At 38.5% G+C, this 27,995-nt stretch overlaps 1 protein-coding gene, 1 long non-coding RNA gene and 1 pseudogene across 4 annotated transcripts in view; 1 reads left to right on the forward strand and 2 right to left on the reverse strand.

The window, feature by feature from the left end:
• Positions 1 to 1,335: 1,335 nt before the first annotated feature.
• C3H2orf73 (chromosome 3 C2orf73 homolog) lies at positions 1,336 to 27,395 on the reverse strand. Of its 3 annotated transcripts, none has more exons than XM_012171573.5 (5): positions 27,257 to 27,395; positions 23,143 to 23,290; positions 15,934 to 16,087; positions 3,630 to 3,745; positions 1,336 to 1,872 (listed from the first exon to the last, which is right to left on the reverse strand). In XM_012171573.5, the coding sequence occupies exons 1-5, from the start codon at positions 27,280 to 27,282 to the stop codon at positions 1,501 to 1,503; spliced, it is 816 nt and encodes a 271-aa protein (XP_012026963.3). In that variant the 5' UTR covers positions 27,283 to 27,395; the 3' UTR covers positions 1,336 to 1,500. The 3 variants fall into 3 exon arrangements, with proteins under 3 accessions (XP_012026963.3, XP_004005999.3, XP_060268177.1); XM_004005950.6 differs by having other exon boundaries at positions 23,083 to 23,290; XM_060412194.1 differs by lacking the exons at positions 15,934 to 16,087; positions 23,143 to 23,290; positions 27,257 to 27,395 and adding an exon at positions 9,673 to 9,713 and having other exon boundaries at positions 3,630 to 7,539.
• LOC121819051 (large ribosomal subunit protein uL23-like) lies at positions 20,564 to 23,089 on the reverse strand (annotated as a pseudogene).
• LOC132659406 (uncharacterized) overlaps positions 26,704 to 27,995 on the forward strand; it is a 45,885-nt gene continuing 44,593 nt past the window's right edge. Inside the window, exon 1 of the long non-coding RNA XR_009599835.1 lies at positions 26,704 to 26,949. This is a non-coding gene — a long non-coding RNA (uncharacterized LOC132659406). The remainder of the gene's footprint in view (positions 26,950 to 27,995) is intronic.

A 27,995-nucleotide genomic window follows, 5' to 3' on the forward strand; every position in this document is an offset into this window, starting at 1 on the left:
AAAAAAACAAACTTATGGTTACCAAAGGGAAAAGAGGGTTGGGTAGGGGTAAATTAGGCGTTTGGGATTGTCAGATATGAATTATTATATATAAAATAGACAGGGTCCTCTGGTACAGGGAAGTATATTCAATATCCTGTAATAAACCAAGATGAAAAAGGAATATGTACATGTATGTATAACTGAATCACTTTGCTGTACACCAGAAACTAGCACAGCTTTATTATAAATCAGCTATACCTCAATAAAAAAAATAATAAGGTAGTCTACATGTGTTGACAAGGAGAGATCTTCATGATAGGAATTGATACATAAAATAAGCAAGTTCTCTGTTTTGGAATTGAGGGGTTCTCTGTTTTGTGAGCTGGGCTATGAATTTTATTGTTCCATTTTATTCAGCATTTCAATGTATTTGTAATGAAAGGGATTCACTATTTGGTTTAATCTGCCATGTTGTAAGAAGCAGAAGTCCCCAGTACACAAATATTTAATAATGGCATTTGGTTGTTTGCAGTCTATTAAAATGTCTTTAGTGAAGGAATAGAAATATACCTAGAGTCTTACTAGTACTATGGATAATAGAGTGCAACTGATAAGTTCCCCTGGAAAGTTGTTGTGTACATAAATACTCTTTTAGGCACCAGAGGAATACTTTACCTACTTCCACTTGTGTGCAACACAATACAACAAGCTTATAATAGACACATTTTTTGGCACAAAATGTATCAAAGAGAATAACTGGAAGAATTAACCATACCAAACTGAGCCAAAAAGGCAAAGAGTGAGTTAGTGCTAGAAATAATTTAAGTAAAATAGAAATCAGTTTAGGAAATATTTTGATGTTCTAGGTACTCATGTCTTTGAATTAAGTGGGTATGTTTGTGTATCTTGTACTGGAAGGAATGTTTTTAGTTTTCTCACTCTGTGCATAAAAGGGTTCAAAATTTTAGAATAAGGAGGAAAATTCAAGTATATGGGAGAATGTTATCCTTAAATTTAAATTTTATTTATAGTAATAGTGATGATGGTTACATTGATCACTGATCAGTGTGCATGATCTCATGCTTAATATCCTTATGAAGTTGCTATTATCCTAATTTTATGGATGAGGAAACTGAATTCTAGAGAGTTTAAGTAATTTATCCAAGATCACATCGCTTATATGTGCTGGAGCCAAAATTTCAACCCCAGTTTGATTCTAAAGCCATGATTAACGACTATCTAACAGGGCCTCTTATATTTGTTAATTACATCCATTGTACACAACAAAGTTGTTATATTTATAAATATGACATAGAAATATGTCTTATGTCCATCACTCATTGAAGACCACACTTGAATTTTTGGTGTATTTTATTATCCCTTTTTCATCTTCCCATTTTATATAAATTGTAATTTTTGAGGTTATTGATCAAAGAAAAAACAAACCTGAGGGCCTGTATGATGATTCTGAAATTTCTCTATGTTCCAAGGTTTATTTTTTTTTCTAAAGAAGGTAATTTATCCTGATTTGTCTTGACTTTTTATTGGTGGACTTAAAGGATCATGCCTGGTGAGAAGAGCATTTACCACGGCTATTTGAAAGACGTTTGCAGTCTTCTCCCTTTTCTCAGGCCTTCTGGGGGAGGAGGCACTGGCTGCCACTCTGATGTCTGTTTCTGATAAGTGAGTTTTAGTCTCTAACAACTCCTGGGAATTTTGTCGGCAGAGACCGGGTGAGATCATTTTGCTTTCCGCTGAGTTTCCTTTCTCTGTTTTTTTGGACTGTTCTGATGAGCGTGACCCTGAAGCATTCAGTAATACCTCTGTTCTCTCAGGAACTGTTGGCCTACTCCCTGGTTTTATCTCTGTCTGCACAAAAACTCCATGTCTCTGGAAAGGAAAACAAAGTTGATGTTAACCAGGGCACACAAGTTGCTGGAAGATGCAGCTGTGACCTGAGTTCATGTATTAGCTCAAGTCCTGGTTGAAACAGGCTCTTACTTCTCTGCCTGTTCATTAGCTGTCACCTTAGTCTGAAACTGTAGACTGCAGCAGCGTAATTATTATCGGTGAACCACTCAAACAAAGTATGAACAAAGGTGCACCAGAAAATGAACAGGAAAGGAAAAGCAGAGTCAGAGGAGCATCTCATTATCTCTCATTCTCAATTTTCCTGTCATTTGGATTGTATGAGACTATTCATATCAAGTTTCCTTTCTTGCTGTTTGGGTTGCTATGGAAACAGTAGAAACTGCAGTTTAAAGACCTAAGGATTTATGACTGCATCGCAAACATCTATTAGTTCCAACAACTAATAGTTGTGAAATGTTATTGTTAGCCATCGTGAAATATGAAAACAAACATCTGTAGTTGGTAAAAAAAAAAAAAAAATCCAGCAATTGGCTGTTACATCATTGTTTAAATTTATAAACCTGATATGCATCCCCCTGCTACATATATACAGAAATTTATCAAATTGCTTTGCTTTCAGTTCAGTTCAGTCATTCAGTCGTGTCCGACTCTTTGCAACCCCATGAATCGCAGCACGCCAGGCCTCCCTGTCCATCACCAACTCCCAGAGTTCACCCAAACTCATGTACATCGAGTCGGTGATGCCATCCAACCATTTCATCCTGTCGTCCCCTTATCCTCCTGTCCCCAATTCCTCCCAGCATCAGGGTCTTTTCCAATGAGTCAGTTCTTTGCATCAGGTGGCCAAAGGATTGGAGTTTCAGCCTCAGCATCAGTCCTTCCAATGAACACCCAGGACTCATCTCCTTTAGAATGGACTGGTTGGATCTCCTTGCAGTCCAAGGGACTCTCAAGAGTCTTCCCCAGCACCACAGTTCAAAAGCATCAATTCTTCGGTGCTCAGCTTTCTTCACAGTCCAACTCTCACATCCATACATGACCACTGGAAAAACCATAGCCTTGACTAGATGGACCTTTGTTGGCAAAGTAATATTTCTGCTTTTGAAGGTCATAACTTTCCTTCCAAGGAGTAAGCGTCTTTTAATTTCATGGCTGCAGTCACCATCTGCAGTGAGTTTGGAGCCCCAAAAAATAAAGTCTCACTGTTTCTACTGTTTCCCCATCTATTTCCCATGAAGTGATGGGACCAGATGCCATGATCTTTGTTTTCTGAATGTTGAGCTTTAAGCCAACTTTTTCACTCTCCTCTTTCACCTTCATCAAGAGGGTTTTTAGCTCCTCTTCACTTTCTGCCATAAGGGTGGTGTCATCTGCATATTTGAGACTATTGATATTTCTCCTGGCAATCTTGATTCCAGTTTGTGCTTCTTCCAGCCCAGCATTTCTCATGAAGTACTCTGCATATTAGTTAAATAAGCAGGGTGACAGTATACAGCCTTGACATACTCCTTTTCTTATTTGGAACTTGCTTTATGCTAAGTGAATGATTTTACTAATTTGAACCAAATTCCAAATACTGTGATCCAAAATGATGATATCATTCTTTAGTTTTGATTATGACACGTGTTTAAGATTTTTATCCTCCTAATAACCATGTTAGTTTGTTTAAATCAACTTTGAGAAAAATGATTGTGACTTGAAAAAGCTTGGAGTTCTAGCATAAATCTATCCACCATCATAAAGTATTAAATAATTGATTCTAAATACTGTCTCACCTTTCCCCGAATGGGCTCATTGGGTGTTTTCCTGGCATCATATTGATGTATAAAAGAGATGCGCTCTCTAAAGTTCCTTTGAAGTTCTGCTGATGCATCGGGAGAGACAAGTGGAACTAAGGGGGAAAAAGATTTTCTGAAGGTCAGGATACAAGTTAGATTTGTATATGGAAACATAAGTATTTATAATATTTTGTTTTATAAAAAATGTGAATGAAACTAAATTGTTTTAAGTATGCAAGGTTACCTAAACACGTCTAAATAATACTATGATAGACTTATCATTCTTTCTCTCTGAGAAGAACCAAATCAAAACAACCAAATTAGCCCCGCATGTGGAATTGCTAGTAATTTAAAAAGCTAATATTAATGCAATTCAGTTTAGTTTAGTCCCTCAGTTGTGTCCAACTCTGCAACCCCATGGACTGCAGCACACCAGGCTTCCCTGTCCATTACTAACTCCCGGAGCTTGCTCAAACTCATGTCTCGAGTTGGTGATGCCATCCAACCATCTCATCCTTTGTTGTCCCTTCTCCTCTTGCCTTCAGTCTTTCCCACCATAAGGGCCTTTTCCAGTGAGTACGTTCTTCGCATCAGGTGGCCAAAGTATTGTTGGAGTTTCAGCTTCAGCATCAATCCTTCCAATGAATATTCAGGACTGACTTCCTTTAGGATTAACTGGTTTGATCTCCTTGCAGTCCAGGGGATGCTCAAGAGTCTTCTCCAACACCACAGTTTAAAAGCATCAATTCTTTGGTGCTCAGCTGTTTTTATAGTCCGACTCTGACATCGATACATGACTACTGGAACAACCATAGCTTTGATGGCTTTTAAAAACCTACTGTTAGGTCTGCTTCTTGCACATATACCAACCAAAGTGCTAGGAAAAGCATAAGTACAATTTATTTGTCAGGTTTTTTTTTTGTTTGTTTGTTTGTTTGTTTTTTACTACTAGAAAGGTTTTGAGAAATTTATGCACAAATTGCTCTCAGATAGCACTGACAGATCAACTGGAAGATGCCAGGGCTGCTGCACCTAGAATTAAACACATAATTCTTTTCATTTCCCATTAACAGAGGATCTGAAAATTTGCAAGAGTATTAAGCTCTCTAAAAATCACTTTAAAATTATCTTTTAATGTGGGTAATAGCTATCTATGCAGGGGTTTATTATATTGGACTCTCAATGTTAAAACTTTTTAATTTTTAAAACTCACTTTATTTCTGCTTTTAGCACACAATGTTATATAAGCAGTCAGAGTAACACCCAGTTTAGTGACATAAAATTCTGTCAAGGAAAAAATTAAAACTTTCTCCTTTTTATAGAATAGCATTGAAACATGTATATTATCATATGTGAAACAGATCGCCAATCCAGGTTTGATGCATGAGACAGGGTGCTCAGGGCTGGTGCGCTGGGATGACCCTGAGGGATGGGATGGGGAGGGAGGAGAGAGGGGTGTTCAGGATAGGAAACAGATGTACACCCATGGTTGATTCATGTCAATGTATGGGAACACCCACTACAATATTGTAATTAGCCTCCAATTAAAATAAATTAATTAATTTTAAAAATAAATAAAAATTTCTCCTTTTTATAGAAAAGACATACATAAGGTAATTACATACATATCACTACCATATCTATCGAGTGATAACAAGAAACTGATAACAGTGGTTGCTGCCGGAGGATGGAGTTAGCAGACTGGAGGATGGAGATGGAGAAAGGTGGATTCACTTTCACTCTTCGTCCTATTGTACCATTTGAATTTTGTACCATATGCATGTATTCACTATTAAAAAATAAAATTTAATCAAAAAAATGCCTTTAAAATTAGGGAGTGCATATAAAAAGGAAAAATGTTAGTAAATTTACATTTATTAAGTATTCACAAATTCAGTTCAATAGTCAGACATTAATATAAACTAATTTTACTAGCAGGAATGAAGCATTCAAACATTTATATATTACATGATATGAGATGGCATTCTTTTCCAGCTACCAGGAAAAAATGCTAATTGATAACATTTCCTTGATTTCTAACTGAGATCAGATACTCAAAACTCATTTTCTACCTAATCATTACCTTTCCTTTAGGATTTGCTATCACACAAAAGACAGCAGGTGCCAAAAATTTGTGGACAACCACTAAATTGAGAAAATTCCAACCATAACATATTTTTCTACCAATTTGGAAAAGACTGTCAGTTTTGGGGTTAATGTCACGGTACAGCTCACAGAATGTGAATGTTTCCAGGAACATAGTCTGATAACTTTGTGAATAAAATGAAGCTCTTCTAATTTGAGGCATTAATTAGGTGGAGTCAATGGAGTATCCAAAGCATGGGCTTTGGGAAAAGATAGATGTGTTTTCAAATTCCAGCTCTCCCACATATCCCACCTGTGTCACTTTGGACAAATCACTTCTGTCTCTAAAATGAGGATAATAATACTTCCCTTTCAGAGCTGTGAGGATTAAAGACAGTGTCTATAAAGTCTCCAGGATGATGGACCAAATTAGAAAGGGATTTCCAAGTTAGGCTGCAGGAGAGCTCTTTCATATCCTGACAAAAGGGAAACCATCAGGCATGAATTCAATGAACTATCAAAAGACTGCGAGAAAACTAAAGAGTTTAGTAAACCAGTATGAAGGGTTGGTGGCAGCTTGGGCTGGAGGATAGGAGATCCGAAATAGCCAGTGGAGAATAGGTTGAGAGCTTTTCAGATCTGCTCTTGACTTTCCCCTGCCTTGCCTTAGGAAGATCATTGTTTGCCTGAAGGCAGCAGAAACTGGCAGCAACAGTCTAGCCATCTGTTGTTGACCTAGTGACATCATCGAAACAGTACAGAAATCCCTCCAGGGTAAGAAGCTGATGAAAATGGACGCATGCGGCCCCCTTGGGCATTTCCTCCTCCAGCATTCCCCTAGCAACTGTCAGTGCTGGTGGATTAAAAACATCAAGAGCTTTCTCTCAGTGATGCCTCTTTTCAGGAGTTTAAAGGAGAAAGGAGTGGAGCCCTGACTAGAGGATTGGTCTCGGTAGGGACAAAAAATAGAGATGGTCAAAACTGGTTTTGTGGGGCCTAACTCACAGCTGGCCCAGCTTGACCTTCATCTTCTTGCCTTAAATTCACTGGGAGGCACACAGTCCAAGCCCTGGTCTTTAGTCTTGCCCTCATAGAGGTTGATAATTCCCCTTGTGGAATATGACCTAAAGTTAAACTAGAGAGACACTGTAAAAGAAAGACAACAAAATTTAAAACATGTATGTGAAGGAGAATTATTAGAACCTATGCACCAAGAATAGAATAAGCATAACAAATATCTTCAAAGATATAGAAGGTATTAATAATAAAGCAAGAATGAGAACATAAAAAAGAATCATATAAAATATTAGAAATGAAAAATTAATAGTTGAAATGGAAATGATGAGATAAATAACATTTATGAACTAGAAAGTCAGACTGAGATGCTCTCCTAGAAGACATCTGGAAAGGTTAAAAGAATAAAATTAAAAAGCTAAGAGACATGGATGATAGAAATACTAGTACTAGAATTCAGGAAATCTAGAAGACAAAAAATGAAATGTTTAAGGATGATACATATATTAGAATTAAAATCCAGATGCCTCAGAGTGAAAGGGGTCACAGATTACCAAACAGGTAGCAGGGTCAGAAGTAAGGTGGAGCAGGTGAGGCCCATGGGATGCAAATATAAGGAGGCACTTGCACAATGCTGGGAGTGAGTGTGTCCTTATTTTGCACCCTAGATCTCTCATTTGGCTCACACTCCTCCAAATCCTGCATGGTAGATAAAGAAAAAAAACTTACCTTAGACATTTTATAGAGAAATTTAAAGTCATGTGAGACAAAGAATTTTAAATGTTTTCAAAGAGGAGAGGTAGATTACCTACAAAAGAGTAAATAAGCAGATTTATATCAAACTTGATAACAACAACATTGGACATATGATAACATTAATATTTTTTAAATATTAAAGGGAAAATCTTTAAGCCTGGATTTTCTATATCCAGCCAAACTGTCATTTAATTATGAAGCCAGAATAAAAAATATTCAGAGGCAAAGAAGGCCTCAGAATATTTTCCTGTAAAACAGATCACTTTAAAAAATTTCTAGAGGAAGAACTCAAGAATAGAAATAAATCAAGAAGGGTTTATGTTTAAACCCTTATGTGCCTAAGGTTTATGTTCAACTTGAGTTTAAATATCAAAGCATAAGTGAAAGTTACTGTCTACTATTATATTTAAAAATTAAAGGCTTAAGGAAAGAAATATCTTTAAATTTATAATGTTAAAACTAGAATATTAATTTAAATCATAAGTAACTATAAGCTCTTTCTGTATACAAAGACTCCCTTAAAACATAAAAAAGATCTACTGAAACATGAGCCCTTCAAAGGATTAACAACTGGCTTACTTGCACACTTGACGTAACAATAGAATCCAGATGACAGTGGAATAATACCTTCCTGGTATAAAAGCTAAGTAACTGTGGATCTAGAATTCTATATCCAGCTATACTTTCATTCATTAAAGAGTGAGGGCAATTTAGTTTACACAGTTTCAGACAAAGAGAGGTCACGAGTTGGCCATTCCTAAATTCTAATGGAAAGAACTATTTAAAGACGTTGAACTAGTGTGTTACACTGATGGCCCCAAAGAATCAGGCCTTCCAGTATTCACATCCTTGCACAGTCCCTCTGTGAATGTGAACTGGCATTGTGATTAACTTCAGTCAATTGGAGGCAGAAGCAATATCATGCCAGTTCTAGGATAAAGTTTAAGAAAACACTGCGTTCTTGAGAGCCCTGAACTGCCATGTAAGAAGTCCATCTACCCTGCTAGAGAAACCACATTCAGAGACCAAATGCAGAAGGAGAGGCCCAATCATTCCAGCATCCTAGCTGAGTTCCGTCCTCAGACGCCCTGTCAACTAAATTAAGCCACTCAAGTGCCCACCGATAAGACCAGCCAAAGAACTGCCCAGCTGAGCACAGCCCAGATTGCAGAATCATGAGCAAATAAAATAATTGTTTTAAGCAACTAAATGTTGGAGTGACTTGTTAGGCAGATAACAGCCAGAAAGACTTCAGAAGGAAGTTAAATCATCTTTTAAATAGGACCTCCCAGAATCTTAAAAGTAGTAACTTAAAAAAATATCTTTATGGAGACTAATAAAGAGGCAAGGAAGGCAATCTAGAGTATTACAGAAAGAAGTTCCTTACCCAGACATTATTAAAAGTAGGCATAAATACCATATGCATTTATGCAAATATATGAGATTTTAAAGGAAGCCCACAGTAGTGAAGATCATCTAAGTGGGAAAACATCAAAGAAGATATTCAAGTTCTTGGTGGTTACTCAAGAATTCAAATTGGACCCAAAATAATTACTTAAAAGAAGCCTTGTTAGATGAGGCTTCCAAAAGTAAGGCAAAGTCTATGAAAAATATTTGAAATCCACTCTCTGTTTCTTGGAAACTTCTAATTAAAATAGGAATTTTCCAAACAAGTTGGTGTCTAGCCATTTATATTTTATCAACAAAGGCAGGATTTGTTCAAGCACACAACTTGCTCCTCATATTAATGGGAACTTAGCAGTTTTTACTTTGAAAAATGTTCTTAACTTTTTGTTTGTATCTACTTAAGAAAGCATTCCTCAGTATAATTTTTCTATTAGAAACCCCATTCTTCAAAGTAGGATTTATTTTCATCTTAAATAAAAGATTATTAATGTAAAAACAACAGTACAGATTTTCAAAATACAGTGAAAAATAAGAAACTTGAATACAATTATAGCAAGAAATCGTTGTCATACCCTGATACAAAAGAAGCAACACAAACTAAAACCTATTTTAGAAAAATATTTTTAGCACTGTATCTGAATTTGCAAGAATGTTAAAATATCAAGTAATTTATAACCAGTCAAAATTTCATTTAAATTAGAAATACCTCCCTTATAAACTAGATCAGCGTTTCCAATTTGTAAAGTTTTATTATATAAAACCAAAAGTGAACACTTACTTCTACAGCGACTCAGATATGATGGAGTATAGCCATTTGTTAAACTGACCATGGATGGCAGCCAGGAAATTGTGTGTTGGTACAAGACATAAAGGGCACTTTCATTATCAGCACAAGATGACATTACTAAAATGCCAAAAGCCAGGCGTAATTAAGTGGGCTGATGGAAAAGAATAACTATGAGGTGACTTTTGTTAGTAACGCATCTGTCTGTATGCATATATATAAATATGTACACATGTATATATACATTAAAAATCTGACATATACAGACTGGTTTTTTATATACATTTTAAAATGTTACATAAACTAAAATCATTCTCATCTAGTATCCAAACACCATCTAAACTATGAATAAATTGCAGGTTTATGTTGTGTGTTATTAGTTTAAGTTATATTATGACTTTAAATAATCTACTGAATAATATGAATTATCATTTAACTTAATAATTGTTGAGTCTGGGCATAGTGGTAGGACCTGGAATATAGTAATGATCTTGGCAATGAGAAATACCAATAAAAGAACAAGAGAGAGAGGAAGAGACAGAAAGAGGAAAAAGATAGTACGGTGATAGTAAAGAAATTAAAATGTCTTAAAGTCTTAAGGAAACAAAAGAGAACTAAATATGAGCAAAGATACTAACAAATTTGGAAGTTGGGAAGCAGATGGATAAGTGGCAATTGACTTGAGTAGATCCCAGAAAACTGGAAGCTAAGTGCTTGTGGAGGAGGAGGTGGGGTGAAAATCAATCTAGTTCATGCGTTTGGCATCAGATGCTTCTGAGGCCAGGAGCATGCAAAGTGGTGCAAGGTGAACCTGTAACCTGAAGATTGCCTGAGGGATTCCCAGATTTTCTCTCCCCTACTCCAGGCAGAGCTTGGAGGATTCCTCTTTGAGAAAACTGACAGACCTATAGACAGTGATTATGGTTGTTCCTTTATGAAATGGCCAGGTCCTGCTTGTTCATCCTAGAACAAAGCCTGTCTTTTCTGTGTTGTCTTCCACCACGTCCCTTCTTGAACCAGAGAAGAAACAGCTACTTTCAGAGAAAGTATTGGGACCGACTGGTTTGCTCACAAAGAAATCAGTAACTGGCAAAGAATCACAGTCAATGATGAAATATGTCTAGATATTTTAAGCAGTCCATTTACCAAAATTTTATTCAAGTGCAAAGGCATTTTCTTTGAGGAAGTGTCTGTTTGGAATTTCACTTTGTACTTCTTGCGCAAACCACACCCTGATGCATCCTTTTCAGTTTGTTTCTTTAACACAGAATGGAAACTTAAGGAAGCTTTTGAAGGAAAATGAGTTACAGCGTCCTTCAAAATTTTAAAAATTTGTGCTTTCTCTTCTTTTACAGTTATTTTACCCACTCTTAGTTAGCATTTTTAAGTTAGTGAATGACCTTTTAGCAAGTCTTTACTAAAGCATTCAACTTTGAATGTTTTATAGAAAAAACTACTTAAAAAAAAAAAACAACTCAGATCCTTGGAAGGATCTTTTAAAAATGTAAATGGTATCACTCTCCCCGTTTAGAGCCTCCAGTTATTTCTCATTGTTTGTAGAATAAATTTCAAATTCTTTGCTGTGGTCTACACGATCCTGTTTGACCTGCCAGATCTACCTACTTTATCTCCTGCTGGTCCTGATATCATGGTATGGGGATTTAGAGAAGGAGTATATAAGTCAGACCAAGGAGGTAGAGAATACTCTTTTCAGAACCAATTTTCGCCTGTGTACTTGGTTCTGAAACAAACATGACTTTCAGGAGACAAAGTAGGTAGTGCCTGATCTGTGTGTTTGTTAGTCACTTAGTTGTGTCCTACTCTTTGTGACCTCATGGACTGTGGCCTGCTAGGCTCCTCTGCCCATGGAATTCTCCAGGCAAGAATACTGGAGTGGGTTGCCATTCCCTTCTCCAGGAGATCTTCCCAACCCAGGTATTGAAGCTGGGTCTCCTGCACTGCAGGCAGATTCTTTCCAGTCTGAGCCACCAGGGAAACTTTAAAAATTTCCATGTTGTGTCTATAGAGTGATGCTAAAAGTTGAAAACTACTATATAGTATTTACAATATATTAACAACCATATGAATTTTGTTCATTTAATGACCAAATACTGTGCTAGTACTACATTTCTTTCTCATTTGATCCAATGCCCGGTGTCACTAGGGGTTAAAAAAGGTTCTAGTGTAAATGTCAAATAGAATCCTCTTTGCTAGGTTAAAAATGATTTCTCCTGAGATCTTTGAAGACATTAACTCCATTGTGCTCCTCCAGTGGTGTTGCTTAATTCCATATACTTATTCTTTAGGTGGTGACTTGGTTTTCTTTTAATGGAAACTTTTAGAATCTTTTTATAATTGTTGTTTTACAGTTTCATAGTGATGTGTAGGTGTGTATCTTTTTTTTCCCCTTCATATTTTGAAGTACTCAGTGGACTCTTTCAGTGGCTTTCTTTTAATTGGGAAATTATTATTATTTTAGAGGCTGTGTAGAGTACTGGTTATTTTTAATTTTAATATTTGCTGCATGGCATATGGGATCTTATAGTTCCCCAACGAGGGATCTAACCTGTGTCTCTTGCAGTGGAAGTGCAGAATCTTAACCACTGGATTGCCAGGGAAGTCCAAGTACTGGTTATTTTTACAGGTACTAGAGTCAGAGTGAGTTCAGACACCAGTTATTTGCTGTGTAGTCTTGAGGGAATTATTTTTTAAAACTCTTAAACTCTGGTTTCTTATCTGAAAAATGAGAGTATTAATAGTATTGTGCTCAGTCACTCAGTCGTGTCCAAATCTCTATGACCCTCATGGACTGTAGCCTACAGGCTCCTCTGCCAATGGAATTTTCCAGGCAAGAGTACTGGAATGAGTTGCCATTTCCTACTCCAAAGGATCTTCCCAACCCAGGGATTGAACTGCACTGGGAGACGGATTCTTTACCACTAGTGTCACCTATACTATTAATATTATATTCCATAATGTTGCTGTGAGAATTGAAAGAGTTAACATTTAGAAGTTTCATAAAGTACCTGGCAGATAGTATATACTTAATAAATGTTTAGGGCTTCCCTGGTGGCTCAGATTATAAAGAATCTGCCTGCAATGCAGGAGACCTGGGGACACGATTGAGAGGCCAACACTTTCACTTTCAATAAATGTTATGTGTGGATAATTCTCTCTCTTTTACATTTACTCTTTTCTGGAGCTCCAGAAGAGTTGGAACTCCAAGAATGATTCTCATATTTTCTAAGGTTTTTGTCTTTGTTTTTTTATGCTCTGTGATATTTTCTTGACTTTATGCTCCAAACTAAAAAATATATATAATTTGGCATAATTCTAATCTTTGGTTGTCCCTTCATAAGTTAAGAATAGGAGAGGAGACCAGTTTGAAATACTGAACTAACTAGTGTGGTAGTTGACATCTGGCTGAGACACTGGACTCTAGCAGCCAATGTGGGGAGAGGGTAGAGTACTCATGACTTGGAGAAGTTATTTAAGTAACCCTCTAATTCTCCCTCCACACTTTCCATTTTGCTTTGTCTCCTGACTGAGCCTTCAGACACTTCTGTTTTTTTTTTTTCAGGCAGATTGGCTCTCCTTTATATATTCTCCTTGTATATATTCTAGATTATTGCTTCTTTGCTGTCTTTTATCCATCAGCAGTCTTCCATTCTTTCTCATATGTCAGAAAGCTCTTCCTTCCCTTCTTCTCATTTTATGGGTCTTTTGTGGGTTGCCTGCTTTGGTATCATGTAGTAGGGTTGTGGGAGGCAGGGGATTTAGATGTTTCTGCTCAGTCTACCATCTTGAATTAGAAATGGAAACTTTATTACATTCCTAAAAGAGACACCATTGTTATAGATTATCTCATGGCTTGCCCTCCCGATGTATTGCCCTTCTTGAGGTAGAAATGATGTTAAATATGACTATTTTCTAATATCCGACCTTCAGTCTAGCTGCCTTTTGTATCCTTAACTAGACTGGCCAGTCACTGAGGCCAGAAGGCTACAACTGAGGGACTGTTGACCTCAAAGCAATCCTTCACTGCTTACTGTTGTGTTCAGAAAGTTTAATATTTATCTTGTGAACTTTTGTATAGGGTGAGAACAGAGAGGGTACTCAATAAATACATTTTTGTTTGGACTTGATCCTGCACTTCTATTTGTTGTTAAGTCGCTCAGTCATTTCTGATTCTTTGCCGCCCCATGGACTGCAGCACATCAGACTCCCTTGACCTTCTTTCTCTATCTCCCCGAGTTTGCTCAAACTCATGTCCATTGAGTTGGTGATGCCATCCAACCATTTCATCCTTTGTCGTCCCCATCTCCTATCTTCAGTCTTTCCCAGTATCAGGGTCTTTTCCAGTGAGTTGGCTCTTCACAGCAGGCCAGAGTATTGGAGCTTCAGCTTCAGCATCAGTCCTTCCAATGAATATTGAGGGTTGATGTCCTTTAGGATTGACTGGTTTGATCTCCTTGCTGTCCAAGGGATTCTCAGGAGATTTCTCCAACACCATAGTACAAAAGCATGAATTCTTTGGCACTTAGCCTTCTTTATGGTCTAAATTCCACATCCATACATGACTACTAGAAAAACCATAGTTTTGACTATACATACCTTTATCAGCAAAGTAATGTCTCTGCTTTTTAACACACTGTTTAGATTTGTCCTAGCTTTTCTTCCAAGGAGCAAGCATCTTTTAATTTTGTGGCTGCAGTGATTTTGGAGCCCAAGAAAATAAAGTCTGTCACTGTTTCCATTATTTTCCCATCTATTTGCCATGAAGTGATGGGCCAGATACCATGATCTTTTTTGACTGTTGAGTTTTAAACCAACCTTTTCACTCTCCTCTTTCACTTTCATCAAGAGGCTCTTTAGTTCTTCTTCACTTTCTGCCATAAGGGTGGTGTCATCTGCATATCTGAGGTTATTGATACTTCTCCTGGCAAACTTGATGTCTGCTTGAAGACTTGCTAAATGGGGAAGGAAATGGCAACCCACTCTAGTATTCTTGCTTGGGAAATCCCATGGACAGAGGAGCCTGGTGGGCTACTAATGCAGTCATGGGGTCAAAAAAGAGAATTATTAAAAATTGTATTCCCAAATAAACCCTTCAACATACATAAACTGCAGTGTTTTATTGGAACTATTCTAGTTAATACTGATGAAGATTCACATTCAGGACAAGAGCTAACAAAAATAGTTCTTTCTTCATAGGCTCTTCCCAGACCATGGTAAACCACCACTCAGCCTTAAAAATGTGAAGCACTATTATCTCTAAACATGTATTGATATTAGTGTCATTGATCAAATACAATTCACCTAAGTGAAAGAACTCAAGTGAATTTTTTTTTTTTTTGGTAGTCATTTGGGGGAGGAGGGAGCCATGTTTTACTTCATTTCACCAGTAGAGTCAATTGACCTAGACTTTTTTAGTTGGCTTAGAAAAAATAGAAATAATTTCTCATTAAGGTAAAAGTAAGTTAGTAAATGTGGGCAAAAAAAAGGCTTGCCAAAAAATCCTACTCCTGTGGCAGAGATGGGTAGGACTGGGTTAAGAAATAGAAACAAATTGAATAAGTGTGAAAGACTTAGATATGATAATGATGCCATCAGGTAAAACAAATTTTAGGTCTCAAACTCTATGAATAGCGTATAGAACAGTATTTCCTAAATTATGTTTTGTGAGATACCAGTCATGTAGATGATCTTCTGCAAAGGATGAAGTTGTCTTTTACATTCAAACATAGCATACTTCATTCCTCTTCTTGGAAACTCATTATGCTTATGCTTAGAATAAGGGTTTTAAGAGTTCTGTAGTAAGAAAAAAACTGTTTCATTTTATAAATTCAGTTTTTCCCTGGTTTTTTTTTTTTGAGCAGTATCTATAAACATCATAAAAACTAGTGTCCCTCAGTGTGTTTTTTGAGAAATACTGCTTGTTAGAGTTGCCTCCTATTTTAACAGTTACAGTTTTAAAAGTTTGCTGGCAGTAATGTGCAGAATGCCACTATATTTCTGACTTGGAGGCTAGTGTTATCAATGATTATTACAATTTTTATTATGTTACATTAAACATGTTTAGAGCTAAATTGTCCACCAGGAAGGGATGAGAAACAAACTTGTCAAGGGCTGCACTTGCCGCATATATATTTTCAACTCCTGTAGAGGACTAGTTTTTCCCAGGAGGTAAAAGCACATCTAATACATCTTAATTTGATAGCAGTAACTTGAGACATGGCGACATGCTAACCTTACCTATTCCGTAAGAAGGCTTTTGCAACTTGCTGTATTTGACTGGAGAAACCAATGGGCATGTTGGCTTCTTAAAGTCACTCCTCTGGGTGCTCTTAGTGTCATAAGGTGGTTGGAACGGATTTTCCAGTCCTTTACTATGTGGCCACCAGTCACCCTTCGTGAGAAGGAAAATGGAAAGATAAAATTGGATATTATAAGATATTTTCATGTGCTGTTTGATGTCTGTGAATGTTTAGTACTTCGATTCAACAAGTTACTGGATTTTTCTAGTACTAAAATACAGTTCTGAAATCTAGGAATAAACGTATTGAATATTTTCACAAAGGCTATATTTCTTAAAAGGCATCTAAAAATGCATTATCACGTACTTTTAGCTAAAATACAGCTGCTAAGTTCTTAAACTACCTTCTATCCACAGATGGAGTGATAAAAATCAACAGAATAGTTATGTTTCTATGTTTTGTACTATAGTTATATATATATGTACACATGTATGCCTATGTATTAACATATAGTAAACATGATTTAATCTAAAATTTACTTTCTGTTCTTTTCCTTTCAGCAATACAAATAATGTATTATCATCTAAGATGATGGTTTTTTAAAGTTTTTAGTCCATGACCCCTACCACAAAATACATTTTATGTCATGCAAAAGTACCCACTGCATACATTCACATAGAACTAGAGGTTTCACAAAACAATACTTATTTTTACGACCTGCAGTGCACTTGGCTATTTTTCTATTATATTACTTTTTAATTTTCATTTCATAAAGCTGGTTGCAGTCCACATGGATTTATAACTCACTAATGACTCAGTTTGAAACATTTTGTTCTAAGCAGAAATATCTCCAGTGTTACTGAATTTTTCATAATAAAACATGACCTAAGTATGAAGCAAATGAAGAGTCTACATTAGCCCATTTGACAATTTGATCTTTTAGAAGCTGAGAAAGCAGTGAGGTGAATTGTTACTTGTCTTAGAACTGCCTAAAAATTTTTTCATTTGGTTGATCAGGTAGAAGAGGACCTTGGGAAAAGGGAACTGTGATACCTCAGAGTTCTTGGATATTAGAGAATGAGAGTAACCTTGCTGCTGCTGCTGCTGCTGCTGCTAAGTCGCTTCAGTTGTATCCGACTCTGTGCGACCCCAGAGATGGCAGCCCACCAGGCTCCCCTGCCCCTGGGATTCTCCAGGCAAGAACACTGCCTGAGAGTAACCTTGGGTATATTCAAACAGCTACCCTGGGCTTTAAAGAAAGAGATCATCCTTTTAAAAAATCAACTGTTATTGCACAGTCAGAGACTTTAAAATATGATTCAAGGGCGATAAATATGAAATTCTAGTAAGTTAAATTCTGAAAATACAATTGAAGCTGCATTGATTTAAAAAAGAAGGAGACATCTAAAGAAACCTATATGGCTATATTAGGGAGTTAGCTTTCAACTGAGCTAATTTCCAAAGAGACCTATATGTATAAAAAGGTGCACAGTAGTAGATTCAAAGAAAACATACTCTAATGGAGTCATCTTGTCAGGAGATTGTCAAGAAGCTTAGATAGCAGAAAGTTATGAAAATACCAAAGGAAGGAAAAGTAGGGTATTCTGGGGAAAGAAATCTATTATGGCAAGAAATCTCGGAAAGGCTTAGAATTCAAAGTGTGCCTTGTTTAGAGCTGAAGTCAGAGCCATTCAATCCGAGGTTCTTCCTTAAGAGAAATTATCTTCAAACTGAAAAGATGGGATGGGGACTTCCCTGGTGGTCCAGGGGTTAAAATTTCACACTGCCAATGTCAGGGGCAAGGGTTTGCTCCCTGGTTGGGGAACTAAGATCCCACATGCTGTTTGACATGGCCAAAAGAGTCAATTATCTATTTATTTATTTTCGACTGTGCTGGGTCTTCATTGCTGCTGACTTTTCTTTAGTCTCAGCAAGCAGGGGCTACTCTCTAGTTGCCGTGCACTGGCTCCTCATTGTGGAGGCTTCTCTTGTTGCGGAGCATGGGCTCTAGAGAGGGTTCCCTACTCACGAGGTTCAGCAGCTGCAGAACATGGGTTCAGCTGTTGCAGTTCCTGGGCTCTAGAGCACAGGCTCAGTAGTTGTGGTGCACCGGCTTAGTTGCTCAGTGGCATATGGGATCTTTCCAGATCAAGGATTGAACCTGTGTCTCCTGCATTGGCTGGCAGATTCTTTATCACTGAGCCACCAGGGAAGCCCCCAAAGGATTAAAAAAAAAAAAAAAAAAAAAGATAAGATGGACATGGACCAAAGACCATGTGCATGAACTAAGCCCTGCACAGTTGAAAAGAGTTCGACCTCCCTTTGCAACTGGTAATGAGGGCCAAGTAACAACCTGTAACCAGAGGTAAAAATGAATGTTTGCACAAATCAAAGAATTTTGGAGTAGGAAAAACCGGCTAATGCCTCATTTTTCAGAATGAACTTAAAAGTGAATTGCGAAAAAGACTACTTGATGTAGATCCGGGGAATTCTAGAACAGATCACTACACAGATGGCATCTTCTAACTCTGGCTCAAAATAGTTTCGTCTTACTGTTGTCAGAGTGCCTGCTTCTTGCTTTTCTCTACTCTGTGATTACTGTGGTGCTTATGTCCCAGGGTCTAGGCCTTCTCTCCCTTATTCTCGACACAAGGTGTTGAGGTGTGTACCAGTTCTACCAGATATGTATACACCCTGTACAGATGAGAAAACTGGTGGCAGATGAAGTAACTTCTCCAAGGTGTATCTCTACCAGGTAGCAGAGCTGCACCCGATTCTGCCCCCATCTATTGGTGTGAGCCTCTCATTTCTGTGCTGCGCTGCTATCGCAAATCTGCTGTGGAAGGCAAAGCCAGACAAACACCAAGTTATTTAAATTATTTCAAAAATAAAAAGAGGCTATAAGTAAATATCTTGAGAAAGATCTTCTATGATAAGGCTTTTTAAAAGATTATTATTATTATTATTATTATTATTATTATTTGGCTGTGCTGATTCTTCATTGCTATGCTGGTTCTTCATTGTTGTGTTTGGGCTTTCTCTAGTTGTGAACGAGTTGAGAGCTACTCTCTAGTTTCAATAGGTGGTGGTGGCTTCTCTGGTTGTGGCACTCAGGCTTAGTTGCTCCATGGTATGTGGGATCTTCCCAGACCAAGGATCAAACCTGTGTCTCCCACCCTGGCAAGCAGATTCCCAACCACTGGACCAACAGGGAAGCCATATGATAAGGTTTTAAGGTATTTTCTTTATATAATCTTCTGTAGGTCAGAAATTTATTTTGCTAACATCCAAGTTACTGGAGAAGTGACTCTGGAACGAGTGAACCACTATGTCTGGTAGACTTCAGTTTTTTTCCTTAAACCAGAGTATAGTGCAAAAGCTAGCCTTAAAGCAGAGATTGTTCACCTTTCAAGAAAACTTGAATTTAGAATTTTACCAAAATGGTCTCTCTGGTTTTACGGATGCATATAAGGAAAATAATGAGCAATTTTTCCTGTTGTGATTGATGATTCTAAGACCCTTGGAGTTGGTGAGTGTTCTGATTACTGTCATCAACTGGATGAATCCTCACTTCAGGAGAATGAAATCCTACAGTTCAAAAACTTTTTTTATCTTTTCTATTTCTGAATAGTTTGCCCTATGCCCCCAAAGTCTGGTTCCTTCCTAGAAGACTGAAAGCGAGTATGCACCCAGATACTTGTGCATGCCCTTTTGGTCCAAGCATTTGCTCAGATTATAAAGATTAAAGGTAAAGGTGGAGGCTTACTTTTTTCCCTTTACCTCACGCTGAAGGGGAGGACTAAGGGTAAAACTTTACCACTCTGTGTACAGTCACTTACACTGGATTGCGAGGGGCTGATGTGGAGTTATTTATGATAAAGGAGACTGGAAAAGGCCCGCTCTGTAATTGCTCTGTCTAGGTTTTGGGGGTCAGACCGCAGTCCTGCAGACTGTAGAGGGAGTTTTGCCTAAAGAAAAAGTTGTTCCCCAAACTTTGGACCCAGAGGATGAAGTCCTCCCTTCCGGCACAGGGTCCCTGCCCCAGGATGACCAGCACTGGGGCTCCATGGTAGGAAGGTACCTGGAGATTCCTAATGACAAGACTCACTATGACGCAGGCTCCTGGAATGCCCAAGAGCCGTTGTACTGCAGGCCTCTTGGCTACACTTGGAAACCACTCTGAGGCCATCTCTGTATTATACTTCTGTCATCCCAATATCTTCAAAAATGCATCAGTAAAATTATTTCCATTCTTTGAGAAACTAAGGGAGAATCCTGGGGGGATATAGTGAAAGCAAGTGGGATATCCTGGAGAAACTAGTTAAGAGAATGTTAGAGGTGGTAAGCCAAGCTCTAGAGCAGCCTGGCCAAGATGACTGCTGGTGATGATGGGGGTGTGGTATGGGGGTGCTGTCTGTGGAACATAACATTATACTGTAGGGATTCCTAGGGAAATACAGACTTTTGACAACAATTTACACATAGATAATCATATGTTTTTTAGTATACCTCCGTGGCTTTAAAAAATTTGTGTTATGGCAAACACTAGAGTTACATTGTATCCACATTCCTCTGTATTTTGTTGTGGATCAGAAAGAATGCTGAAAAATACCTTTTTAAGCAATTCATACTTTGCTCAATAACAGTTACTCTTGTATTTTTTTTTTAAGTAGTGAAAACTTTTATATTTGGAATTAGCCAGCTGGACTCCGTTTAAATGATCCCAATTTTGTTGGCAACATCCAAAGCAGCATAGTCAGGAGCCAGTCAAACATGCACCTTCTTCTCTCCATCAGGCCTGCTTAGGGAGTTGTCCTTAGCCATGTCAATGTCATAGAGCTTCTTCACAGCCTGTTTAGTTTGGTGCTGGGTGGCCTTGACAGCCACAGTGAACACCAGTGTGTTGCTGTCTCTATTTTCTTCACGGCTGACTTGTGGTGAAGGGGAATCTCATGATGGCATAGTGGTCAGCTTTGTTTCTCCTAGGGGCGCTCGTCCAAGGATATTTGGGCTGCCTCCTGAGCCGCAGTGTTTGGGCCATTGGAAGGTGGGTGACCTCCAGATCTTTTGTTTGTGGCTGTGGACGCCTTTCAACACTGCTTTCTTGGCCTTTGCTTTGGTTTCAGCTTTGAGAGGGGCAGGGGCTTCCTTCTTTGCCTTCGGCACCATTTTCAGGAAAAGGCAACAGTTATCCTTGAATTGTGTTCTGTGGAATACTAGTTCTGCAGCATGTTAATAAGTATTATATAAAAGAGGTTTCCATAGTTAAATAGATTTTACAAATACTAAGATAAGCAAGTTAAACAAGTTTACCACAGGATTTCTCAGAACCTTTATCTACTGATGTGAATTGTGAAGCTCTCAGAAGGGTATATAAAAATACAGCTTTTCCACAGCATATTTGACTTTGAAGCTTTATTTTGTTGAGCACAAAGCCAAAGGTTAGTGCTCCAAAAAATACAATTTGTAAAACACTGACCTAGTATAATTGTCTTTGAAATATCAATATTTACCAATATTTTAAAATATAAGACAACCAAATTAGTTTTCATTGGAACTAACAGAGCTGAAACTTGTTTTTACTTTTTCTAATATCACCAATTTGATGTCCCTATGTAGAACTATATAATTGATTATTTAATTTTAAAATCTTGCAAATAAGTAAAATCAACCAATCTTATATGCTAAAGACATTTTCTTAAAAAAATACATAACAGATATATGTCAATTTAAATATTTAAGTAACTTTATTTTCTTTACTCATTTTAAAGCCATTATTACTATAAACCAGTTAATTTTTAAAAACCAAGGTAAACTTTATTTATCTATTTATCTTATTTATTTATTTATCACATTTACACACAGGGCTGTGGTGTGCTGTTTCATGACATGAATAGTTGATGTTATCTGTGTAAACAGAGCTCACAAAAAGCAATCTCCATTTAAATGTTAAGTTAAATCGGAACTATACCTAACCTTCCCTGGAGTAGGAAATGGCAACCCACTGCAGTGTTCTTGCCTGGAAAATTCCATGGACAGAGGAGCCTGGTGGGCTACAGTCCATGGGGTCACAAAGAGTTGGACATGACTAGGCACACCTAACCTTACATGGCAAAGGGACTTGGCGGCTATGACAGATGATCTTGGAAAGGGGAGATTATCCAGATTATTTTTTTCTAAGGATCCCAGTATAATCACAAGGGTCTATAGAAGAATGAGGCAGGGAAGTCAGTCAGAGATTTGAAGATGCTATATTGTTGGCTTTAAAGAGGGGTCTGTGAGCCAAGGAATGCAGCAACCTCTAGAAGGTGGGAAAGACAAGGAAGTGGATTCTTCCTTAGAGCCTGGTGAAGGAACCAGCTCTGCCGGTGGCCAATGAGATTGACTGTGGACTATTGAGCTTCAGAACTGTTGAGAATAACTTTGTGTTGCTTTAAGCTATGGTTTTAAGTTTGTGGTAATCATTAACAGCAACACAGGAAATTAATACAATAAACCTCAACAAACCTGATTCTAAAAAAAAGATAATGGACTGTATTTAATATAATAGTGAATGAAAGTGTGATTCAGCTAAACTGAGAGTCCTGGGTCGGAAATGTGACTGTGACATTTGCTTACTGTGTCATCTCAGGTTATGTTAATTTACTGTATTAGAGCGTGTCATCACTAAACTATTTCCAATAGTTTCTCCTAGAAATAGTTGTCCAGATTAAAGGATATAGTTTACATGAAACTCTTAGCTCATTCCTAGCATGTTGCACACTTTCAATAATCGGTAGCTATTTTTTATAGAAAGTATTTGAATTACTGAGTATCATGGAAATTTTTATAATATCTGTCACAAATACAATATTTTAGAAGAGATTTCTTCAATAGCCCCTCCTCTCCCTAAGCACTGCTGAGTGACTATAATCTGATCCAGTTGAGAAAAACAATTATTTTGGATTCCTTCTATACAAACACACACATTGTTTGCATGCAAACATTATCTGTGAGTATTGTTCCAGATTACTGCTTTTAACTATTGGATTATACAAAGGATTAGTCTGAGATATGTCACACCCTCTAAGTAGTCTGTGACAAAATGATCCTGCAAAACATTTCTGAATCTAAATCTATATTTGTATGTAATGAACATCAATCCAACCTGATTTTCTGGCTCTTTTTTGACATCTATGTAGGGAACTGGTTCATTGCATGTTCTTACATTTGTGTTAATGAATTTAGCATAATATACACGTCCTCTCCCAACACATGGTTTTGAATGTTGAATACTTTTTCCAGGTTTTTTTTCATGTTTGAATTCTTCTTTTTCAGTTACATACAGTATACCAACATCTTCTATTTTATGCTGTCTGAAAAACATAATTAAATAGTATATCCTTTATTCCAGTGAACATTTCAGTGCTGATTGATAATCATATAAAATAAGATTTAAATATATTTCGGGTGTCAAGACAATTTAGGCTTTATTAATAAATATTGGGGGATGGTGCAATTAAAATTTGAGAAGGTATCCTCTCATTTGAAATCATATAAAAGATAAAGATATATTTGTTTTAATCGTGATTCTTTATTACTGTTATACCGATGCAGTGTACAGACATTTGCTTGGAGTAAAGAAAGAGTAGTGATTTGATCATTCTTACAAATCATGTTTACAGTATTTATTCAGTTGCCTATGTCACATGCTAATTTTAATTCATCTTCTTTAAGTTAGTTATGTAGTAAATTTAGTCATCTGGACAAGGTGACAAAGCCATCTATTTAATTTTAAAGGCTCACCTAGCAGACTTACAAAAGCTACCAAATGAGCACTATTATTTATCTTTTCAGGAAGAGACCACTATGCAGACATCAGAACAGCTAATTCAATCTCATCATTGTTTGCTTCTAATGACTACCCTGGAATAAAAATAAAAATTATTGATTTTTTTCTAATGTTATCAATAAAAATATTTTAAAGGAATAGTTTATAAAGTTGTTTATCCTTTCAAATGAGTAATAGACTTTATAAAAGGTGCTTTTTAAAAAATTTCAGATACTTGAAAAATAAAGGTAAGAACAAAATATTGAGTTTAGATACTTTTTATGTAGAAAAAAGTCAAAGCCCTGACCCATGGAAGGTGAATGAATAAGATTAGAAATTTATAGAGAAAGTGAGTATTCTGTTTAGCTTTGTCCATGGCCCTGCTGCTGCTGCTGCTGCTGCTAAGTCACTTCAGTCATGTCCGACTCTGTGCGACCCCATAGAAGGCAGACCCTCAGGCTTCCCCGTCCCTGGGATTTTCCAGGCAAGAACACTGGAGTGGGTTGCCATTTCCTTCTCCAATGCTTGAAAGTGAGAAGTGAAAGTGAAGTTGCTCTGTCGTGTCTGACTCTTCGCGACCCCACGGACTGCAGCCTACCAGGCTCCTCCGCCCATGGGATTTTCCAGGCAAGAAGACTGGAGTGGGTGCCCATGACCCTACCTTACTTCAAACCAAAGCCAAGTCCATCTCTTCTATCTTGTCAGGTTTTCCAATTAAAACCCTCCAGTGGCACAACTGAAGTGACTTAGCAGCAGCAGCAGCAGTGGCTTTCCATTGCATTTACGATAAAACACTTCGTCCTTATTGTAACTCTGAGACCCTGTGTGACCCTACTTCCCCTAATCTCTTCAGTCAGACTGCCTACCTTCAGTTCCTGGAACACACTAGTCTCCTCTCCCCTCAGGGCATCTGCTGGACCCCACAGCTCCCTGCACAGCTCCTGACTCATTACCATTTAGGTCTCCAGCTGAAACCTCATCTCCTCAGAAGCTTTTGGGTTTCCCTAATGGCTCAGTGGGTAAAGAATCCAGAAGCTTTTCCTAGACTTCCCCTTCCCACACCATGTATTCTCTGTTTTAGTACTTTGTTCATTTCTTTCATAACACAAACTACGATTTATCATTTATGTACCTATTTTTGTTTACTTGTTCTAGTAAGCACTACAAATATCCTTTACAAGCCATTAAGTTCCATGAAGGTGATGACTGGGTTTCATTCATCATTATGTACCCAGTATCCAGACAAGCATCTTGCCACTATACTGTCTACACATTTCTGGTGAATCTGCTGGACTTATCTGTCACTCTGGCTTTGTGTTAACTGTACACACCCAACCCTCACCCAGAACACACACAATATTCAGGACCCTTGGATTCCAGTTCCCTGTGTCCCAACAGAAGTTGCTCTCTGTGAAGGGTTTGGAAAAAATGATTATTGGTTAAGTGTAAATCACTTCAAAGGCTTTTCCTGTTATCTTTTCAGAAATGAATTTATTTAAAGGCCATTATCATTGTAGACTTCTGGCATCAGTTTTTTCCATCTGCTTCTCATAGTTGTAACCCAGAAGTACATTTGTACTAGAATCAGGTCCCTAAGGAAAGGACTGTGGCTGTTTGCTCACATACTGATGCAGTCATTTGATTAAGTATTTGTGGTCTGAGTGGCTCTAGATTGACTCATAAATGTGAGATATGGAGTTCTCAGTTATCTGTTACTAGAAAGAAAGCACAGTTAAAAATACTGCTGCTGCTGCTGCTAAGTCGCTTCAGTCGTGTCTGACTCTGTGCGACCCCATAGATGGCAGCCCACCAGGCTCCCCTGTCCCTGGGATTCTCCAGGCAAGAACTGGAGTGGGTTGCCATTTCCTTCTCCAGTGCATGAAAGTGAAAAGTGAAACTGAAGCTGCTCAGTCGTGTCTGACTTGCAGCGACTCCAGGGACTGCAGCCTACCAGGCTCCTCCGTCCATGGGATTTTCCAGGCAAGAGTACTGGAGTGGGTTGCCATTGCCTTCTCCAGTTAAAAATACTAGTGGGCTCTGAAGTAAGTCAGACCTGGGTTGGAATCCCAGCTCTGCCATTTACTGTCTGAGTTTTGGTTTCCAATTCTTTGCATGGTAAGGACAATAATACCTATCATAAGACATGTGAGAATAACGTTAAATCATTCATTCTTTCAATAAATATTTGAGTTATATGCTCGGTGCTGGTTGAGGCACTGAGGATAGAGAAGCAACAAAGTAAACAGAGCTTACATTTTAGCAGGTGAAGGCAATTGAGAAATAAAAAGTACAATATATAGTCTTTTAAGTACTGAGGACAAAAATAAATCAGGGAATGGGGGAAAGAAGTCCGTGTCTATGGGAGGTAGGTGGCATTTTTAGATAAGGTGGAGGCTGCATTACGAAGGTGGCAATGAAAAAAGGAGAGAGGGGAGAGAACTAAGTGGATATTGAGGGAGTGCATTCTAGCAAGGGAACTGTAGCTGCCAAAGCTTTGCAGCAGAAGTACCTGACCTTAGGACGGTGCTTTTTCAAGTGTGGTTCCTGGAGTAGCAGCCCTGGTATCAGTTGTCAATTTGTCAGAAATGCAAATTCAAGGGCCCCCTCCCTAACCTACCAAATCAATCTTTGGGGCAGGTTCCCAGGAAATCCTATTATTCTTATATACATTGAAATTTGAGAACCACCATTTTAGAGACAAAAGTAACAGGCTTTGGAAGCAAATAACCTGGCTTCATGACATAACAAGCTGTAACAAGCTGCTTGATTGAATAGTTCTCAAAATTTAGGGTACATCACAATCACCTGGAGGCTTTGTTAACACCCAATTATCATGCCCTTCTAGAGTTTCTGATATGGTGCATCTGTGGAGAGAAGGGGAACCTCTCACCACCCCCCAGGATGTGCATTTTGAATAAGTGCTCAGGTGATGCTGATGTTGTTCTGGGGACCACACTCAGAAAGTTACTGCAGATGTAGCAGGGAGGCCTCAGTGCTGGAGCAGAACCCTGTCAAAGGGAGGCAAGTCCAGACAAGGCCAAGGAAGGCAAAGGACACAGTGGCCGTTGTAGAAGCTTTTCCTCTGCAGTGGCCAAGGATGAACAGGAATCTAAATTTATGCTGTAAAAAGACCACGCAGAACGCTGCCTTGAGTGGGAATGACGGTAGAGAAACTGGATCGTGGAGTCTGCATTTATTTTCAAGGTAAAGCCTACAGAATTTGCTAATAAGTTAGATGTCAGAAGGAATGGATGATTCAAGATGGTATTGCGTCAGGAATTTTAGGCCAAGAAATGCATGTAAATTGCCTGATACATTGTAGGGGGCTCAGTAAACAATGCGTTTTAAAAAGTATTATTGCACTCAATACTAGAAGCTAGAGTAGGAAAGGGGATTGGCAGAGGAAAGCCCCTGATGGCCTGAAGACACCCTTCGGATCTCACCTAACCCTCCCCCCAGGGAAGAAAACATTTTCGGAAGGAGAAATAGAAAACCAATGCTCAGCACTTACTGCTGCTTATCCTCCTTTCCCTCCATGGGCTCCTACGGTCTGACTCGAGGCAATGAGGAGCCTCACAGGAAAACCATGGACTAAACCCTGCCAGGAAAGGGACGCGCGGAGAACCCGCGACTGTGACTTGTACGTTGCTAAGCGACAGCAAGCTGAGCAGGAGGCCTCGGAAAGCGTGGGAGTGGCGGGACTAGTACTGCGCAGGCGTAGTAACCCTATCGGCTCCGCAGCAAGAGGGTGAGGCTGGCGATGGGGAGGGAGTGGCTGGATCTGACTGTGTACTTCCCGGACCGCTGTAAGCTCCGCTCCCTATATCCGGCCGGGCGGGATATTTATCAGGGCCCAGTCTGTCTTTTGGGATCATCAAGGGGCGATTCCGGAGCCTCCCGCTAGGCCCTTGGCCCTGGTGCGGGGTGAGGGGCTGAGTTATTCGCGTCCCTGCATCGCCCACCCTGTAGAGCCCCGCAAGACGCCACCCCGGTTTTGCCCACGTCTGCCAGAGCTGGTTCTAAAAGGGCAGACAGGCAGGAGAGAAGCTTGTTTCCCCATGATCCATTAAATACTTGAGGGCAAGTCATGATTTGCTGCTCCTGAGTTGCTTAGTCTTTGCATGAGAAAGCTTGGCTGTTGCTGTTCTCCATGATTTCTGACACATCCTCCTTACCCTGGCTGGCGGCAAACAGTAAAATAAAGCAAGGAAACACTCATCTCCTACAAATGAGACTCCCCGCATTGTGGG

Source organism: Ovis aries, chromosome 3 (genome assembly GCF_016772045.2).
Source record: "Ovis aries strain OAR_USU_Benz2616 breed Rambouillet chromosome 3, ARS-UI_Ramb_v3.0, whole genome shotgun sequence".
Taxonomy (NCBI): Eukaryota; Metazoa; Chordata; class Mammalia; order Artiodactyla; family Bovidae; genus Ovis; species Ovis aries.

Bases quoted from the DNA above. Each gene is read 5' to 3' on its own strand.
- C3H2orf73 (XM_004005950.6), bottom strand. From the start codon at position 27,282: ATGGAGGGAAAGGAGGATAAGCAGCA. The intron at 16,088-23,082 runs GTTGGATTGATG...CTTCTCACGAAG, and splicing joins AAAAAGAGCCAGAAAATCAG to GGTGACTGGTGGCCACATAG. The intron at 1,873-3,629 runs GTGAGACAGTAT...TTTCCTTTCCAG, and splicing joins ATGAGCCCATTCGGGGAAAG to AGACATGGAGTTTTTGTGCA.